The 21535-nt window shown below is 44.1% G+C and overlaps 1 protein-coding gene across 1 annotated transcript in view; it reads left to right on the forward strand.

The window, feature by feature from the left end:
* The window catches only part of SLC24A3 (solute carrier family 24 member 3), a 329684-nt gene that overhangs the window by 264933 nt on the left and 43216 nt on the right, over positions 1 to 21535 (forward strand). The window contains exon 7 of the mRNA XM_067532815.1: positions 19530 to 19604. Within this exon, the coding sequence (XP_067388916.1) occupies positions 19530 to 19604 (75 nt within the window). The remainder of the gene's footprint in view (positions 1 to 19529; positions 19605 to 21535) is intronic.

Consider the following 21535-nt stretch of genomic DNA (forward strand, 5'->3'; position numbering starts at 1 on the left):
TTGAGATTCTGCTGTTCCAGTCTCTTCCTGAGTACTCTTGGCTGACAGCAGCTATTACTTTATTATTATTTATTTGCAGTATTGTAGCATGTAGGAGCCTCAGTTATGCACCAAAGTAACCTTTGGTGCTTTGTCTGTTGAGTGCTGCGAATCCAGAGATGCAGGCGACTAGAGCTCAGTGCTGCAGGGTGCTGAGGACTGTGAGATGCTGAACGCCCTCTACTTCCACTGAAGTCAAGAGAGGCCTGATCCAAAGCCAGTTGAGGCAATGGAAATACTCCCCCGGCATTTCCACGTCACAGCTGCGGCTCTGCAGCTGGGCCACTCTAGCACTGTAGTGTAGACACTTCCGACATCAAGGGAAGGGATTTTTTACTCCTCTCTGAGAGGCGATGATTAGGTTGCCGGAAGAATCTTTCTATCAACCTAGCCATGTCCACGCCAGCAGTTAGGTCGACCTAACTACAGTGCTCAGGGTTCTGAATGTTTCACACCCTGAGCAATATAGCTAGGTTTGGACCTAAGTTTCAGATGGAGACCCATTAACGCCAGGGGGCTTTGGGTCACTTCTCTGAGATCTGAGGGAGCTCAGCACTAAACAGGAGGGCAGAATTGAGCTCTGGGAAGTGTCAGTGCACCTGGTTTATAAGCGCACTTAGTGCCAGTGGGTGCTCTAGTACCACAAAGCTATCTAAAGGGTGGCTGGAACAGCTAGATCGCAGGCATACAGACCATGGGCCTGATTCTCCTCTCATCTACCCCAGTGTAAATCAGAAGGGACTCTGTTGAAACCACTGGAGTTATGTCAGTACAAAACTGGTGTGAGAACAGAATCAGGGCCACCAGTTCAATAACTGTATCTGTCTAAGGTCCTTATGGCCCCCACCATTGTAGTATGTGAGTGTCTTGCAATCATTAAGGTATTTATCCTCACAGCACCCTTGGGATGCAGGGAAGTGCTGTTATCCCCATTGCACAGATGGAGAACGGAGGCACAGAGAGACCAAACCAGTTGTTTGTTTTGGTGTTGGTGGTGCCAGTGGCCTTTGATACACTGGAGGTCAGACTAGGTGATCTGCTGGTCCCTTCTGGCCTTCAACTCCATGACTCTATGACTTGCCCAAGGTCACACAGGAAGTCTGTGGCGGAGGAGGAACATGACCCCTAACTATGGGCACATCTTTCCTGCCCTGTATGTTGTATATTGACTGTATGTTGACTTGCGTCTAAAAGCACTGCTACCCCAAACTAACTTATACACTGGCTCTCTTCAATCATTTCTTGCTGTGAGTCATAGGCAGATTTGCAGTATAATTTAATACCAAATAAGATGTCACTACCTTACATTAAATAAAATAAAATTCATAAAATAAGGACGCATTGTGATTAAGAGATAGGTAGTGGAATCCTTTTAATTATCTGAATATAACAAGGAATTCTGAATTGTAAGCAGTGCCCTTTGGAAGTGAATTGATAACTCCTGAAAAATACCTTCATGTCTCTCTTGGGTTTGAAACACTTTAGGTAATCACAAAAGAGAAGGAGTGGGTGATACCCTCCCCCATTGAAGTCAGGGGCAAGACTTCCAGATTTCATTTTGTGCAAACTTCCCTTCACTGCCCCCACTTATATGCCTCTGCCCTGATAGGGAGAGTAATTTTATTTCCGTGTCTGTTCTGTCTTTTGTCTCTGTCTAATGAGATTGTCAATAAGGCTGTTCCTAGTGATGGTGATATTTGTAGTGTGGGCCACTGGGAACCATACAGCACCAGACAATCAAGAGATGATAACCTTCACCACCACACACTTAGGCTTGATTCAGCCAGATGACTCAGTGCTGAGAGTAGGTGTAAAGCATCAGACTTTTAATCAGAGGGTCCAAGGTAAAAGTCTCTGTTGAGGCAGAAGTGCATTAGAATGGAAGAGTAAATGAGTAGCTAGGGCACTATAGTGGGGAGTGGGAGACCGGGTTTGATTATCTGTCCTTTCACAGTCTTCTTGTGTGACTTTGCGTAAGTCACTTAACCTGCACCTCAGTTCCCTGTCTGTAAAATGAGGTTCATAGGATTGCTCTACCTTACAGGGTGGTGTTAAGGATAAATACAGGAAAGGTTGTGAGGTACAAAATTCAAACCGGTGACCACTGGATTCCCAGTCCGCGACCCTCAGTGCTGCGCCCCGGGGCCAGACCCCCACTGATCTCTGTATTGGGAGGAGGTTGGTTCAGGCAGAGCCAGTGAGGCAGATCCAATGGTCATCGAAGGAGGTGAGTTGGATAAGCCATAACCAACCCCTTGTGCCACCCACCTTCCCATTTTTTACACACTTGCCAGCATGACTAACACTTCCCAGTTCTACATCTGCAAGTGTATTAATATATTTTAATTGACGTAAAATAACACCTGAGCATTAGAATGTCTCTTCAACCAGTAGCAGCCCTTCCATTTCACTAAGCCAACGTCTGCTAAACTCCGGGGTTAGAGGGCAAAACAGAACGATGTGCTAGTGAACTAACTGTTCAACTCTGGGGACTCCAACACTTCTTAAATGCCGAGCAAAAGTATGCAATTGATGCATCCCAATGTGCTATGAATGCAGGGGGTTGGTTTGGGCTTCTCTCTCATTTCATGTGTCATGGGATATAACATGCTGCATGTACGTAAGAAAACATAAGAGCCCTGGCATGAGACAGTTCTGTACATCTGTGTGTATTCAAGGGGTTACTTCTCTTTTCTGGACAACAATGTTGTCTCATTGGTGCCTTACTTCATGCGTGGAGAGAAATGACCAAAGGGCCCTGAGATATTGCACTCGGTTTTGCTTCACCTTGCAAGTAAAGCTCTGTGACATTTGATTTTTGTGGTTTGAAGGATCTGTAAGAAATGTTTTTATTTTGTCCCCCTTCACATATTGGTTTTAATCCCTGAGTTACAATTTGAGTGCCAGATTTGAACAAACCTCATCAAAACTACCAAGTTTGGCCTGTTTTGTGTGGAATGTCTGTGAAATAGTTTCACATGATTTGCAACCAAAACAATAAGAATAGCAAACCTGTTGAAAATTTGACCTTTGCAGCAGAAATTTGGGAACAGGTCAGACTGCAGTCTACCATATCACGTTTGTTAATATTACAGTCGAGTTTACAGCAACCTGGCCTTCTTGCAGACGTATCACTGTGTCAATCAAGTCACTACCTCTTTCACAAATAGCTGTCAGGAAAAGCACCCTCATTGCATGTAGATATTTTAATTTTCTGCTTGGATTCACTGAGCAGCTGTGATTTCTCATCTTTGGACTGTTGGTTGGATTTGCATAAGGCCATTAAGGACTGTTAATGATGTTTATCACCAATACAGCTGCCATTTATATTTGTGTGGCATAAGTAGAATTAAACATCACTAATATTACTAATTATTATTGCTAGTGCAATTAACGATCCTGAAACCAATCAATGTGATGATTTCTCAATGTACTGTATATTATCTCTGCAGAAACAAAAAAGAACCACTAAAGCAAAGTTATCACATCTTTTGCTCGCACCGAATGCCAATTGAATTTGAGTGGTTATCAAACTAAACAGCTCTTGTGCCAGGTACTGACCTGCCTGCAAGTGATTTGAAAAGTCTCGTGTCTAACATTTTATTCCATGCTCCCTGAGAAAAAAGAGGATGTCAGGACAGGATTTAAGGCTTTTGCATAATGAAATGATGCAGTATTTTAACAGCGTTGCTTCTTCGTGGGTGAATTTGGCCCTATCCTAACCCACCCCATTTTAATATGGAGTTTAACATGCTGCAGTGTCTCTATGAAGGATTCTGTAGGGGGACATGTACCTGGTGAGGTTCAGAACTCAGCTCTCCCTGAGCATTGCTGGGGGCAAGGGCAAATCTAGATTCGCTGCCACTTAGATTGTAAGCTTTTTGGGGCATAGGACTGCCTTTTTGTTCTGTGTTTGTACAGCGCCTACCTCAGTGGGGTCCTGGTACAGGACTTGAGATACGAGGCATTATAGTAACACAAATAATTAATAATAATAAATGGATTCTCTCATCCTTTCCTCTCTCCAAGACAGAATGCAATGGTCACAGTTCCTTTCTCCCTCTTCATGGAGCTGTCCAGAGCATGGGTTGGTATTCGAGTTGTGCTCTACGTCTGCGAATTTGGCCCACATCCAGTGTCCACTGAAATTAATGGGAGTGTGCCACTGATTTCTGGCTTGAGCACTTTATGCAAAGTAGGGCCTCCTCTAACCTCAGGAATTGCATTGGTTTAACGTAGTCAGTTTCCAAATCAATTTGGGTAACTCTGTGCATCCCCCTAGAAGGGAGACTCGTAAATGGGCCGAGGAGTGACTAACGTCAGCGTCACTTAATTCGATTTGTTAGGTGTCAGGTGCTGGTTGGTTGATACCACTTTATGCAGGACCCTAGGCTTTTCTTAGAGTCTGTCAGTCAAGCCCTAGGCAAGCCCAACCCTGCCAGTCTGAGGCAGTAAGAGTATAGCCGCCTGTTTAAGTAAAAACTTAAAATACCACTGCAATTCAAGGGAATTGCCTGATACCCCCAGTAAATGCTGAGCAAGATACTACAGTATTCCCGTCCTAAAGGATATATGGACATACGGGTTAATTTCACTATGCACTTATGCAACTGCATGGCCAAACACTTCAGTAGGCGCATTTTTGCATGCGGTAACTCAGTTTGCACACACAGTTGCGGTGTTGGGATATGCAATCCTTTTTGTTCATGCCACAAGAGCGAAATTGTAATTAGCTGGCTCCCCCTCTGTTCAAGAGAGCAGGCTAGTCGCTGGTTCTCTGCGAGATGCCCTCAGCTCTCAAACAAGTTTTCCTGTCCCTCCTCTCTGTATTTCCCCCTCCCAGTTCCTGGATAGCTCTCGTTTATTGGTCTTCAGGGCATGTTGCAATGCCTGGCTATTTGCCTGGGCCGCTGCGGGGGCTGGGGTTTGTATCTGGATGGGTAGAGGAATTCTGTGTGTTGCTGGGCATTGAGTTCTGCCGGCTACTGGGAGGTACCAGTGCTATTTAATTTTATTTTTACTCTTAATATTTGCACCGTGGGTGCCGACACCTGGGATAGAAGGCCCCTTCTTATTTAAATTAGACGCACATTTTAAATTGGCAGCCTAAGTTGCCTTAAAATCTGGCCCAGAACCTCCATCTCAGTGGATTCCTCACAGTAACACTGGCCAGCAATTAATCTTTTGACTCCCAGCACTGTGAAATCCTATTACATTATCAGAGGGCTGATTAGCAGTTTCCATCAAGGATTTGCAGAAACGTGACTGTCAGGCGTGTCATTGGGCCCAGAAAGCCATCTTCCACAGGAAGCTCCATCCAGCTTTAAAGGGACATCCCTGGCTCCTAGAATAGCTCACACAAATCAGAAGTAGCATGCAAGGAGATTCCCAATTTATACCTTGACACAGCTAATTAAAGAGACTGATGCAGTGTGCTCCCTGCAAATTGCAGGGCTTCAGAATGCCTGTAAATTACCATGGATAGCAAGCAATACATCAGTTATCACAGAAAGCATTTAGAAACCTGCTCTCAGCTTCCAACTGTGTGCCACAAACACAACATTTTCAGCTTCCCTGACTGCTTCCATGCAATTCAGACTGGAAAGGGAAAAGTACAAAGAATGATCCAAACTTCTATGCTTCTGAGGTTCCTTTAGACCATTTAAATTCTTATTACGAGCTTATTAAGAGTGCTGAACAGCTGAGGTAGCAGTATGTGACACAGCCATGCCTCCTTTCCTTTCCTGCTGTGAGTTGTTCAAGCCTGCCCCCTCGCCTTGCCTGTATCCACTGCAATGTGGATGTGTGGCACAATGGAGATCCAGCAGCAACAGCAACCTCTCAGTATATCCCTTTCTGCAGCATTGTGATGGCAGGACATGTCTCTAGTACACTTTCCTGCATCTTCTTTTAAGAACCTGTCTGTTGACACTAATTACCTTTATATTTTTGCCTGCTATTAGCATCAGGGAAGTGGCTTGAATCTGGAGTCCGTGTAAAATTGCTATTCCACCATGCTCCGGGGAAGAATATTTATTATTATTATTATTTATTAAACATTTATATTGCAGCAGGACCTAGAGGACAACCAGATCACAGCCCCTTTGGGTTCGACACAGTACAGACGTATAGTAAATGATAAGCCACCCAAGTGGGCTGAGGTGGGGATTGTGGGAGGTGGGATAATGTTCTTAGCCTGAATCAGAAGCTGTAATCAGCACTCACCACCTATCAAGTCATTATCCAATGGCATCCACTGGAATACTGCTGTTGGTTTCACCATGTGGCATACTTTCTCTTGGTCATTTTCCTTTTATGTTTACAGCTGCTTCTGCATGCATCACATTGACGATCACAGTAAAGAATGAGTGAGAGACCAAAGAGGTGACTTTATAAATTAATTGTGTTACAAAGTAAGATTCACATACACGTGGGGCTTGATTACACATTTGCACAAACCTCTGGGCAGGGTGGAGTCATCCTGTCCAATGAGGAGTAATATGGGAGGCTGTGCCTGGGACAGTTTGGTGGCACTTGGGTAGGAGGTGCGTGCTGCACCGTGGCACTGAGGTTGTAAGCTCTTTTGTGCAGGGGCTGTCTTGTTCTGTGTTTGTTCAGCACCGAGCACAGTGGGGTCCTGATGCATGACTAGGATTCCTATGCATGACAGTAAAGCAAATAATAATTAATAACAGCACAGATTGCTTCCCCACTGCACCAGCCTGGCTTTGTGGGCCAAAGCCGAGGGGAAGGAGGGCAACAGCACCCAGTGATTTGACCCCAGGACAGAGTAAAGCAAAAGCACTCCCCATTCACAGGGCGGCTGTGAACGTGCCACATTTCTTTCCTGAACCCAGCAGCTGCCCAAGGACAGAGAACAGTGTGGCCCTACACGTGCAAAGTACACGTGCCCTTGTTCCATCTTAGTGCAGGTCAAGCCTGAGATTTTCAAAACCACCCAGCACTGGCCTAACTCTGCTCCCCTTGAAATCAACTCCAATGCAAGCAAAGTTAAGCAATCCCACCCAAACGAGTAGCTGTCCATAAGAATACCACGGAAATGATCTAGCCAGTCAAACTAAGTCATCTGCAAGGGAGAGCCCAGTCTTACGTTTTATCTGCTGCCAAGCGGATGCAAAGGAAACGGTTCAGAGAACTATAATACAATGCATAGCCCCTGCCATCCAAGGATCCCCAGGCACTTGCCAAACATTGATGAGTTAAGCTACCTGCATCGTTATGTGAAGCAGGGATTGTGACCCAAGGTTTACGGATAGGGAATCTGTGGAACAGGCTCTTTCCCAAGGTCCCTTTGCTGGTCAGTGGAACAGTCAGGAATACAGTTCAGAGCATATGGATTCCAGTTGTGTTGCTTATGTGATGGCTTTTCACTGCCATTTCAGCCAGCACGGTGGGGACTGAACTGGGGACCTGCAGAGCTAAAAGCATTAGCTGCTTTTACTAAAAAGGCATAGCTCCAGCTGATGCAATAACAGATTCAGACCCTCTGTGGGTGAAGCACACGCTAATCAGTGGGTTACACTTCAGCACTTGATCAAACTCTCTCCTAAGAACAGAGTTTGGTCTGTCAGTGTGGCTTCTTATGTTGTCTAGGGATGAAATTCTGGCCCCACTGAAGTCAATGCAAAACACCAGTTGACTTCAGTGGGGCCAGGGTATCACCCTGGGAGTGCAACACTGTAAGAAATCCATGCGGATTGTTTATATTAAAGCTACTTTGAATTACTGAAAATCTAGAACATTCTAGACCTCCCTTGAAACTGCTGTCAAAGTCTCCATCTTTTCTCCAAACTCCAGCCTTCTGAGCAGCAATTTCAATATCACAGACTGCCAGCGAGATAAATTTCTTCCAGGGAAGCAGCAACATTCACACAGAATCACCAAGAAAAGAAACAATCATAATTATGGAAACACTGAAACGGAGATGAACAATGTTCTGAAAATCCAGAAAATCATGTCAGGTGATTGATCTGTGTAAGCTGTTACAGCTAATCACTGTAGGGTTTTACCTTTAATTTCTGAGCACCTTTGGCCAAAGAATTCCTGCCCCTCAGCATTAGGAAATTAAGGGTTCCTTTTTGGTACGTGGAAAATGTAACCTCTTTGTGTCGAGGAGTTAATAGAGAAATAGGATTAGAAGGCTAGCTTTCAAAACTAGGGATTTCAAGTTAATACTTATCACTGATCATAATGCATGAGAAAGGCAATGAAAGAAAAGGGGGAGAATAACTGGAACATTTCTGAGTGAAAAATGTGCTTGGTAACATTCGCACCGAGAGCTCGGATAAGCTTGTAATGTTTGATACATATGAAGCAACGCCTGCTGCCTTTAGAAAGTTAAACAGCAAAAATGTCCATCTTCACCAAAGAGCGCGCACACATCGGTGCAACTTTATAGGCTTTTGGTAGCAGAAGCAGCAGGCACAAACATCTCTTGTACAAATACTATCTTTAGACAAAGTATTACCGCTTGCATCAGCGATTCTGTAGTGATTTGCATCATTTTTTCGGTTTGTGGAAATAGATTTTGACTTTGCCCCAGTTCAGTGAGGGAATATTTTTTTTGAACCCCTAGAAGTATTGGTAGGACTGGAAGACAGTTTCCTCCCAGCTCTTCTTGCATTACTTAAGTTTGCTGCATCTCACTTTGAAATGCTTATAACTAACTATGCCTGGGCTGAGCTATTCAAGCACAGAGCTGCTGTTTGTCACTTTCAAAGTCTACCAGATCCTTAGTTGTTGCTCCGTTTATCTTACCTTTCTTCTAATGGCTGAACTCCAATGTCATCTCATTCATGAGACAGCTCTGACAGGTGTGAGGGTGTAGTGGTTTCTAACCTACAGTCCTGCTACAAGGGCTAACCAGCAGCCATTGTGTTCTGCACCACAAACACTTCACTGCCATGTAAGTTTACAGTGCTACACACAGGGCTGACAGGTCCAGTTGCAACCAAAATATGTTGCAGACGTGGAGCTAGCTGCGAATCAAATGCCAGGACTGTCCAGGTCTCCTCTTCTTGGGAATGCTGGGGGCTGGTGCTGGTAAGAGCATTTTCTGCACCAACTAGGAGGAAAGGAATACTCAGGAAAAGGGATGGAGGGGCATGTCTAAATAGAGGAGAAGGATGGCCATATGGGTAAGACACTGGAATGAGACTCAGAAGCCTTGGAGTAAGGTGCTGACTCTGCCACAGACTGTGTGAACTTGGGCAAATAACTTACTCTCTCTGTTTCAGTTCCTCAGCTGTGAAATCATGCTTCCTTGGTCTTCATATTATGAGCTCTTTGCCATGGACTGTCTTACCCATCACAAGGATCATACCTTTACAATGCAATTAAACAGCTGTAGATGGCCCAGATCAGCTGATTTGGGCTCACTGGGCCTGGTCTACGGGGCTAAAAATGGCAACTGCTGAGTTTATAGAATCGTCCGCACAGTGTGAGCAAGAGGAAGGGGGGATATTTTTCAGTGAATGGTGCTAGCTAAGGCACACTATAGACCTTTCAAGTGCAGCTCTACTCTGGAGAGTGGCTTTGCAAAGACAGCACTGCTGGGTTTGACATCTCTTTCTGTCTACACTCAGACCTGCTCAACAAATAGACTTCATCAGAACTACTCTGGACTCCACTGCCATCCGAGCATTCTTGCCCATGGACCAGTTTGCTACAATGTCCAGCCTCTTTCCATGATACAACAGAGCCTACAATCCACAGCATGGGCTTGCCTTCAACTCCTAGGCCATATGGCAGACTGTAGGCTTGTGACATCCTTGGCCAGCCTGGCTCAGGTCTGTCTCAACCCCAAACAAACACAAACTGTCCAAGCAAGACCTCTGTGGGTCTCTCCATATCACAGTTTTAGAACTTAGAGCCGTCCCACGTCACAGCCCAACTTGTCTCTCCATATCACAGTTTTAGAACTTAGAGCCGTCCAACACACTTGCCATCACTTGCTATCCAACATCAGGGGCCACTCGGTCGGAGTAAAGCTGGACAACAGAGCAGCAATGTATTCTATAAATCACCAGGGAGGAGCAAGATCCCAGTCCTCATGCACAAAATCCGGAAAACTATGGAACTGGTGCATATCCACCTCAGAGAGATCTCAACAATTTATCTACTGGAACTAAAGAACACTGTATTAGACTTCCTGAATAGGCATTTCAGTTACAATCAGGAGTGGGAGCTGAACAGCATAATATTTCAGAAGATTTGTCTTACCTGGGGCTCCCATCCAATGTGACGTGCCAACAGTTCTGTTTGTGCAAGGACATGGTCGCAACTCATTGGGAGATGCCCTCCTTATTCCTTGACCTTGAATACTGCTCTACCCTTATCCACCCAACACTATTGATCCTCAAAGTCCTGAAAAAGTGGAAACAACAGAAATTGGTGGCCAGCCACATAGCGCTGTCATGGCTAAGTTCCCAGATCTTGTTCACCTGTCCCTGCAACTGCCTCTTTGCCTTCCTCTAGTAGTGCATCTCTTCACCCAGGAATCGGGCACAATGACCCTTCCCAATCTCTTGTCGCTCCACCTCATGCCTTGGCTCAGATGGCTCTCTGGCAAAGACCAGGACTGCTCTCCAGAAATCTAAATGGTACTGTGCAATTGCAGAAAATCTGCCACAAGGAAAACCTGCCTGCAGAAGTGGAGATGTATACCCACCAAGCTGTACTCTCGACTCTCTCCTCAAGCACATTCGTGATTACCTGCTGAAATTTAAAACCACAGGTTTGTTGCTGAGCTCAACTGAAGTTCACTTGGCTGCCATTACAGCCTTTCACACACACATACTCACCCATTAGGGGTTTTCCGTCTTTGCCCACCTGACCACTGTGAGATTAATGAAGGCTCTCTTTAACCTCTTTTTCCTTCTGTCAAAAACCTGCTCCATCATGGGACCTCAACTTAGTTCTCAAAGCCCTGAGAAAACCCCATTTGAACCTATAGGGTTCCCATCTTCGTTTGCTCTTTAAGACTTTGTTTTTCATAGCATCACCTCAGCCAAAAGAGTTGGGAACAAGGAGCTCTTCTGGCTGACCCATTGTGCACTGTGTCCTATCATGATAAGGTGACATTACATTCACATCCTTGCTTTCTGCTTTCATCAGAATTTCACTTAAATCAGGACACTCATGTGCCAGTGGTTTAGCCCAAGCCTCACTCTTTAAGAGAGGAAGCTATTCTCCGTTCACTAGATGCAAGAAGAGCGCTCACCTTTTACTTCAACAAGACTATGCTTTTCTGGGCTCCTCCTAGACTTCTTATTTCCATCATGGAAAGAATAAAAGGACACCTTACTTCCACCTGAAGACAGAATGGGTTAACCTGGTACGAAGCCCCAAGAGTGTGGAATGGGTGATTGCCCATTCCACCAGGACTTAGTCTACTTCTGTGGCTTTACTGAAGAACGTATCTATCTCAGGATGAGTGGTTGTAGGTGAACACATTTTCCCAGCATGCTTCTAGAGCTGGCACGGCCTTTGGTGACACTGTTCTATTATCCGTACTGAATTCACTGCCTCAGCACCTTCATAATTGAGGCAGTGCTCAGGAATCTCCTGATGTGGAACATCCATAGGGATAGTAACTCAAAGAACGAGAGATTACTTACCTGTACTGTAACTGGAGTTCTTCAAGATGTTTTGTCCCTGTCAGCACTCCACTATGCACTCTCCTCGGCGTGTATCAATGGTTGAATAATGTCTCTAGGATTCCTAAACTACTAGATTTTTTCACATAGGAATGATATTGTAACCCACTGGTGAGTGTGTGTTACCGGTTCCAGTCTCTGCCCAATATACAGTCTCTGAGTCTCTTACAGCCCTGCCTAGACAGCTTTGGCTCTTTAGATCAAGCTATAGTAGCTCATGCTTTTAGCTCTGGATGGCCCTGAGTCAATCCCCAAGAGTGTCAGCTAAGATGATGACTGCCTCCTAAGTGGGGGCTTGTCTAGGACTTGAACTGCTGTAAGCCTGAGACACTCACAACAAGCTTCCTTTGATCAGCACGTAACCTGATGGATGTAACCTGAAGCATGTAACCCAGTGGTGGGTGTGTGTTATAGATCCCCCTCTGTGCCTGATCCTCAGAGGATACAAAGTCACCAAATGGGTACATCACAGATTTAAAACTAATATTTGATCATATTTCTGTCCATGCATTTTCTATTATTTCTGCTGTTATGCTGAGATAGGCCAATCACACCACCTCATTGAAACTGTTGGCAAGACAGCTGCCTTCCACTCAGGCTAAAGGAGGGAGTGATTAAATACCTCCTTATTTAGGGATAGCTGAAATAATGGAGAATCACCACAGAAGGACTGGACCTCATGCAAGCCCTGGCAGTGGCTAAGCCATGTAGTTCAGGTAGGATCTGATAGCAAATGCAGGAATGGGGGATTGATTGGATTGCAGCTGTCCATCTGTCTGTGTGAGAGAAGTAGCAGAAACATCTCATAATCACACAGAGAAGACAACAAGGAAATGTGTGACAGACAGCCACAAAAGTATTAGTAGCATGACATGAGAAAAAGCTAAAAAGAGAACTTTTGGGGGGAGTGCTGGCTAAAAAGAGGCTTGGAACTGTGAGCAAAGAAACTGCCTCCTCCTATTTAACTCCTGTCGTGTGCAGAGAAACAGGACTTTACGTACATTCTCTGTAAATAAACAAGATTGCATGAAAAAACCTGACTACGTTATCAGTTTTTCCTTGAATTTTGGTGAACCACTCAGGCCAAAAACAGTAACACTCTTATATATTACTTTTCTGCCACAGCTGTGTTCAGCCAAACTATAACTGAAGAAGATTCAGTTGTGTTTAAGATTTGAGCACTACTTGACTGCTATAAAAATATAAGGCAGGACCAATGCATTCGAGGTCTTGATAACAATAATTAAAACTAGGAGAGTCTTGACACTGGTCTAGATGTAGTGTCTTCCTTTGTTGCTAATTAGTTCCTTTCCCCACACCCTCTGCACATGCTGTGTGTTGCCTTATATGTATTTCTTTCCTGTGTTGTATAGTGTTCTTTTCAATGACTGAACAATCTAAAGCAGAGATACTCAGACTGAGGCTTGCGAGCCACAATGGCTTTTTAATGTGTCTCCTGCAGCTCATTGCAGCACATGATATTAAAACACTGAGTGATTTAATTATTTACCAATCTAAGTTATTAACCAATCAGGATACTTTTACTATGTTATTAAATACTTATAGTTGATAAAATGACTTGGTCAGTCATTTTTCTATGAGAATAAACTACCTACCGACCTACCTACCTACCTAAACTAAATATTTCCCCGTCATACTGTTTAAATATGAATATACTGAATGTACTACAGTAACTGAAACAATGAATTCACACTATGGTGGCTCTTTTGGGTAATGATGATCGTTAATTTGTCTCCTGAATCACTGAGGTCTGAGTATCACTGGTCTAAAGGATCAAGATAAATAACTACATTTTAGATACAAGAAAAGAAAAAAAAGGGTATTTCCTGTTTTCCTTTTTCTAGAGTGTTTTCCTCCCCATGTCATTTCTATCCCTACTCTCACTCTCGCTCACCAAAGATTTCTTCACCCTGGGACACTTGGTCTTCCTGAGCCAGATATGGGTTGCAGAAGCATTTGTAACCTGTCCCCATAGGGCAACTTTTCCATGCTGGATAGACTGACAACTTGATACTTTTATTGCCTTGGTTACTATGGTTGCAGTGCATAACCTGAATGGCAACACCAGGAATTAAGTTGTCTCTTGGATACATTAAAATGTATGTGTCAGTGTGTGAAATGTTTAAAAATGTAACTAACATCCCTTTACATTTTCCACAGTGATGCTTTAGGGATTGACCGTAAAGGAAAGAAGAGGGTTATATATTTTTAACTGAGCAATCTGTAATGTCATACTTACAGTTCAGCTGAATACTGTTATGAAATTCTTCACCTCACAGAGAAATATAGGGTCAGATTCTCTGCCCCATCCCAGTCCTATTACACTGCTCCAGCAGCACAAAGGAGACTGAATTTGGCCATATATGGCCTATTGACAATTCGCCTGGGGTGGAGGGATTCATCAGGCATGATTTGCAATAACCTATGCCACTCCCACCCCCAGCCCAGATGGAGGGGGGAACTTCAGCTTTACTTTGCAATAGCCGCAAAGATTTGCCATGACCTATGTGAAACATGAACTCCTTGTGCAAGCCCAATTCCTTATATAGGTCTCACTCAGCTTGGCATCAGAAATCAAGCTAGGTACTTTCCAGCTCATAAAGCATTTCCCACAATGCAGATTCTGCCATCTTGTGGCCTGTTTTTAATCCCACGGAAGATATTGAGGTTGTTCAGGTGTGATGTAGGGTAGAATCCGAGAATCCCACAGAATCTGTGGGGTTGCACAGATGTATAAGAGGGCCATTGTTGACCTTCAGGATTGTTAAAATGGATGATGATCCATGAGTCAGAAAAAAGCCAGGTTGACTTTCAGATTCCAGGATGAGCTGGAACCATGACGCTTACATAAGGCGTTCACAGAAAATCTGTGTGAATCAGCTGATACAGGGTATTATCCCTGTATTGAGATCATTCATTAAATGGAAGTTCCATGGCAATCAATAAACTTCTTTCTTTGGGGAAGGATAGAAATGTTACAGCATCTCTAAGTAACACTAATGATTATACAGGTAAAATGTCCAGCCCTGTCTCTGTCCACCACAGCACACAGGATGATATACAGCATCATAAGAACAAAGTTAAATAGGATTAATGTAATTTTATAAAACGCTTGTAAAAATGAAAACATAAAATCCAGTGAAGGAGCCCAATAAAAAAGATGGGGAAACTCATCTAGGAGCCTACATATGGCTATAGGAGCATACCTCTAGGCACCTAAGTTTGAGTATTTCCATCATCACCTTCATCCATGCATACACACACAAATGCATAAGGACAGATTCTCAGCTGGTGTAAATCTAATCTGACCCACAGACTGCATGGGCCTGATTCTCATTTAAAATAACGGTTCTTTACACTGCTCTGGCTGTGTAAAGTGACGTTAACATGAGCATAAATTATACTTACACCTACTTAAAGAGTGACAGGGTAAAAAGGCCTTAGAGTCTGACATTTCAAACTATTTGTTTTGCTAGCAGTCTAGAAAATGCCAGTATTGTAAGGGTTAATGCAAGAAAACTCTGGGGAACTATTTTATTTCAGCTTTCTGAAACAGGACCCTTTGTATAGATAACATGGGATGAAAATGAAGCTACTGTTGGTTTGATTGAATTCTTGCACAAGCATGACTTGAGGATGTGGCTGGAAAACATATTTAGAAAGATAAAACCAGATCCTTGGCTGGTGTAAATTGGCCCAGCGCCATTGACTTCATGAGAGCAGGTGCTGATGTATGCCAGCGAAGGATGTCCCCCTGAATGTTTGAAGTGCATTCTAGAAATGGAAAATAAAGATTTGAGGCGACAGTGTAGCTGTGGGGACATCCTAAGGCTGTGGAAAAAATAGAGCATAGTTTAGCAGATTGTAGATATTACAGCCCCATGACTGCTTTTAATCTGCCCTTTTGATGCTATTAGATAATGAAGTCAAGGACTGAATTACTCACTTACCTCCTGCACTTACCCGACGCACGGCGCCCACCTCTCCCGCTCCAGTCCAGCAGTGCAATCAGTCCCACCCCAGCTTCCCCTACTGTGCAGGGTGGCCTTGCTTCCCAGCCACGGGGAGTGGGGGCAGTTCCTCCTCCTGGTCACCTACAGTCCCATCCCCCCCCCGGCCTGCCCCTGGGCTGTCCAGCTGCTACTCAGTGCCCACTGTGGCCCCCACCTCCTGTGAGTCGTGAAGGGCCCGGCCTGCACCCCAGCTGGTGCCGGGGGCCTGGCCCCTCTGGCCCGCCCCCCGTTGGTATGCCACTGAGACTGAGTGTAGAAACAGTTATAAGGCCCCTTTATACTGCCTGAATGATGTAAAGAGGCCTTCGTATACATCAGAATCATGCCCTACATCACTCAGGACATTCCTTTGGCCTGCAGGCTGCAACATGTCTTTGCAACACGACGTGAGCCAACAGGTACGTTTCGGTTTCCTGCAAAAAGAAGGGATTTTTACAGATAATGAAAAGTGAAAATGAAGTTTCTTTTGGTTTAATTGAATTCATGAGCAAACATGACTCGGGGATGTGGCTGGAAACCATATTTATGAAGGGAATGTCTGATGTGCCCTCTGGAAATGGCAAATAAAGCTTTAAGGAGACAGCTTAGTTGTGGAGGCTCCATGGGACTGTGGGGAAAAAATCATCATCCTTTCACAGATAGAAGAAGTCAACAGCTGTATGAGTACTTGTAATTCACCCCGTCAGTGCTGCAACTAAATTAGCATCCTGACTATCTTCTAGGGTCATGGTTTCCTCTAACGTATGTATTTTGATAACGTTGGTGCACCCATGTGCTGTACACAGAATGACCACCTCTCACAATTTTATTCATAGACTTGAAGGCCAGCAGGGACCATTATATCCCCCCTAGTCTGATCTCCTGTATAACACAGGCCAGAGAATTTCACCCAGTTACCCCTTCACTGAGCTCAATAATGTGTCTAACTAAAGCATAGCTTCCAGAATGCATCTAGTCTTGATCTGAAGATACCAAGAGATGGAGAATCCACCACTCTTCTTGCTAGTTTGTTCCTATGGCGAATTACTCTGTTAAAAATGTGTGCCTTATTTCTAATAGGAATTTGTCTGGCTTTGATGTTTTTTGGTGCCTTCTAATTTAACTGTGTAGCCAAACACTTTGCAGACTTAATTAGGTTTAATTCAGAGACTGAGGCAGTTAACTGCAAGCAAACATCCCTGCAAACTTAGCTTCCAATTCTGCAAGCTGTTCTCTGATGAAAAACAAATCCCTGTGACTCTGATTTTCATGACTTCTGTTTTCCTGGCCTACGCAAAGTCATACAAGAGTCTACTTAAGTATTTAAGTGTGTAGGAAAAGTAATCTTTACAATATATGGTTTTATTTGAGTATGTGACCACGCAATTCAAGACTAAATTGTACTGGATATGCACAAGGGAGTAAAGTTAATGTTACATTACTTTAGCATTTCCTGATTTTTCAGTGCTTCACTGTGTGTAAGCTTAACACAGTGTTTTGTAGGAAATTTCCTAAATTCTTTAAAAAAAAAAAAAAGAGAGAGATGTTAAAAAATTGGGGGGAAAACATAAAAAAGAGAGTTTCACTGTCCAGGACTTCAAACTCTGTTGATTTACAAAAGTTTGGCCAGAGTGGTTGGGATTTTCAAAGCGTCTAAAAATGACTTTTAGGAGCCCAAATCAGATTGACTGTCACTGGTAGTTGTGCTCCTGAATCCCACTGACTTTCACTGTGCCTTGTGCACCTAACTCACTTGTACACTTTTGAAAATCCCATCTAGAGGATGTAACTATTTGGCTGCTTGCTAATCGTGTGTGTCTGAAGGTGTTTGGCCACACACCATCAGAATGCCCAGCATGGTGCACTTTCAGAGCTCTGTGAAAGGCAGCCCCTCTCCACATTGCTTGAGGAGCTGTGCACGGCAGGAGAGCTCCTTTTGTCAGTTCTTCACAAAATGCCAAGTATTTATTAAGTGCTCTGAGCTTCAGCTCATCCATCTGTCAAAGGGGTATATTAATACTTGCCTCCCTCACAGGGCTCTTTATGGAGTTAAATTAATTAAGGTTGGTGAATGCTTGGAGATCCTAGAGTGGAAGGCGCTCTCTGGACAGTGTTAATCTGGGTTTCTCAATCAGTGTTAATCTGGACAGTGTTAATCTGGGTCACAGTGCAAAATTGGGTGGCCAGAACATTTCAAAAGGTTCCCATGGCATATCTGGTCCCACCAGGCTGACTCGGCTCAGCTCCCCACTCGGGGCATTGCGATCTGCAGGGTTACAGCGCCACTCAGGTTTGGCCCAGCCATCCTTCAGTCAGGATAATGAGGAGGCTGCTGGGTCAAACGTGAGTGAGTGGCACTGTGACCCCATGCAATGGGTCGCAACAGTGATCACACACATTTGGCCCAGGTGGTCCCTCCACAAGGGAGTTCAAGGCCAAACCTAAGCAGCGCTGCAACCTCAGAGGTTCGATGCCCAGAGCAAAAAGCCGAGCCCAGCCAGCCCTACAGGACTGGAACTGCAGGAGCTGCTGCTGTGAGATGACGGCAGGGTGGAATCAGCAACAGCCGCTCCAGGCCTCCCACGCCCTGGGATCAGGACCCAACACATCACCTCCAGCCTATTTACTGGGTTGCAACAGGCTTGCAACATTCACATATGAGTCCTGAGCCCAAAAAGTCAATGCCTCTGCAAGGTGGAAGGCGGCAGAGAATCAGGGCCCCTGCATCCCCCCCAGTTTTCTATTTGTCTTCCTTTTCATTTAAAATACAAATGTTCAACGTTTTCCAACTTAAAATTTGATCGTGTGGCACTGTGGAAGAACCCAAACTCAGGGGTCCTTACTAATATGTCCATTGCCTTGGTGGATGGTCCAAAATTAGCCAACAACAGATTAGCAAAATCAAAGTTTATTCTTTACGTAAAGAAGGTGGTCCCTTCAAATGTAAGGAATGACCCTTGCTTCCAAAAAACTGACCGTATTTATAGGGTGGTATAAACAAGTTTTTACACGTCACAGTTTCCATGGTCATACATACTAAAAAAGTATTATCTAGGAATTTTCTAACTGAATACTTGCAACTTTCCTTATCTAAGTTACAAGGTCTTTCTCTGCATTCCATCTCTACTAGCGTCTAGACCTCTTAACTATTTCATTACTTCAAAACATTCTAAGATTAAATAACTGCTAAAAAACATTTTCTATCTCAGGCTTTTTACAGCCATTTCTAAAATCAGTTCTCAGCAAAAACAGAGACCCCATCTTGTTTTCCCTTCACAGCACTGAGCCCGTTACGCAAGGTTCCTAAAGCTCTCTCAGTGGGATTGCAGAGCTCTTAACAGAAGAAGATCAGTTCCTTGAAGGATTAGGCCTTCAGTCCGTCCACCACCCACAAGTTTTACAGAGCACTTGTACTGTGACTTTCCCCTAACCAAACAATTTGTGCCCAAGTTCTGCCTTCAGTTACATCTATAAAAACACCCTCTGATACACAGGGATGATTAGCCCTGCATAGAGGTAACTGAGGGCAGAATTTGATCCTGGATAAACAATGCAAGTGCTGCCTAATACCATGATCTTACCACCATTTGTTGCCAGAGATTCAGTTCTCACCTCTGGCCTTTTTGTGCCTCTGGACAATGGTCTCAGAAATTCAATGCATTCCTAAACTTGGATTTCCCATGTCACATACTAATGTGTGGGGCCAGCTTGCCTCATGAAATGACAGTCCATCCTTTGACGTAGAGAGCTTCTGATGATGAGACCTTGGCTCACTCCTCCTTTCTGCATCTTTTCTCAGGTGGTTGCACTGTCATCGTGGAGTCTGCTGCGAGATTCAAGCTACTACACACTGTCAGTTGTTGCACTCATTGTGGTAAGTTTTTGAAGACTATTATAACTGTGCTTCTGCTCAAGAAACCTAAGTGTCTCCTGCAGTCCTCATCAGGATTGTCATTGGGGGCAGATTAAGACATAGGCACTATAAATTTGTGCCCTGACTCCAGGAGTCATGTCACATCCAAACCTCAGCTTTCAGTTACTCAAAAAACCTGTTTCTAGCCCTCCTGGTTGTGGAGGAAAGCTTAAAAACGCAACTCCGGTGTAATTGATGCAGCAGTGCTTGGGTGAGTCTTCAGAGAGCATGAAACAATAGCTCTGAAAGGATTGAACTGCCCCATTCATCTCAATGGGGTGTTAACGCTGAAACCCACAGCACGTCTATACTGCAGCTGAGACAGAGCATCGAAGCCTGGGCAGACAGACTTCTGTTAATGGGACTCACATTAGCACACTGAAAATAGCTGTGTGGATATTGTGGCACCAGTGGAGGCTCAGGCTTGCCACCCACGCTCAGACCCACCCTATTCCCTGAGTCTAGCCCGAGCCTCTGCCAGTGCCGCAGTGCCACGCAGCTATTTTGAATGCACTAGCACAAGTCCTGCTAATACAAATCTGTCTCTCCAGGCTGGGAGGCTTGCTCCCAGCTGCAGTGTAGATGTACTGCCAGAGCTCTGGGTGTTTAGTCCCTTTCTGTCCCCTATGTGGGGAGAGGATGGAAGGATCTGGGCATTTCCTACTTCAAAGCTGAGTGTCCTCCGCCTTTCCATCCCCCCACCCCTGTTCCTCTGGCTCTGCTACCAGAAAGCCCTCCGCACCCCAGGAGAAGGGGACATGCTTTGCCTCTGTGGGAAGGAAATCAATTCATGAATACAAAATGTTACTATATGTCATATACATGCACACATACCATGGGGTTAAGGGGATACTAGTGGCAGACCTTACTGGTGAGGTTGCAAGATGGTTTCATTGATCATCCCTTATGACCAGTTATAATTCCTCAAAATATTCAGCAGTTGTGAAAAACAGGCCACTTATCTAGCAGCCTAAATGTGGATTTAGATGCCAATGGCTTGATTCTCAACAATGCTCCCTTTTCAGCTCCCATCATGCGTAATGGGACGTGTAGGTGCTCAGAACTGCTGAAAATCAGGCAATAAAGTGAAGCAATGCCATTTTAAGAATTGAAATGTAAAAACGACAGCAGTTAAATGTAACGTTTTCAGCCAAAATTGCACAAAGTCAGGAAATACAAAGTTAAGTTTTCCACAGCAAAGCTACATGTTGCATTCATGTTATTTTCTCGGACATGCAGCCTAAAATAAATGAATCCCTATCAAATAGGGGAAAGGGAGAGTGAGATTGTCTCATGTTCACTTTAATACATTTTTAAGGTCAAGTCAGCATTGTGGTGAGAAGATGAACACTTACCATTCCAGAATTTGTGTGATTGTCACTAGACAATGTTAAAGTTTCATGGCTGTATTTTCTTTTGCCATTACCATGCGTGTGCCTGCATTCTGGGTACATATTCCGTATGCATAGTTAGTCCCTGCCTTTGAGATTTCCAGCAAAGAGTTTGCCTCAACTTGTTTGTGCTGTGTAATCTCAACACTGCAAGGTCAGCCTTCTGCAATTTATGAAAAATAATTTGTCTTCAATCTTATTCATACATCAACACCAGTGCAAGCATAAAAGCAATGTAATTGACAGTAATGATGTGTGAAACAAACAGAGGCTGCTTTGTTACTTCCACAGTTTGAAAATAACGAAGCACCAAAAAGTGGCTTTTTAATAATAAACCAACAACCCCATATATTGTAAAAAAAATTACCTCCCAACGGCAGAAAGGCACGTATGCAACATCTCAGCCATTTGATGTATTTATTATTTATTTTTAATCCGAAGAAAGCAGGCTATGGAAAGCCGCTTTGCTTCTAACCTCATGGTGTTTGAATTGTGTGTTTC

This window comes from Emydura macquarii, unplaced genomic scaffold (assembly GCF_026122565.2).
Source record: "Emydura macquarii macquarii isolate MOO-44397 ecotype Brisbane River unplaced genomic scaffold, CSIRO-AGI_Emac_v2 contig_3305, whole genome shotgun sequence".
Lineage (NCBI taxonomy): Eukaryota > Metazoa > Chordata > Testudines > Chelidae > Emydura > Emydura macquarii.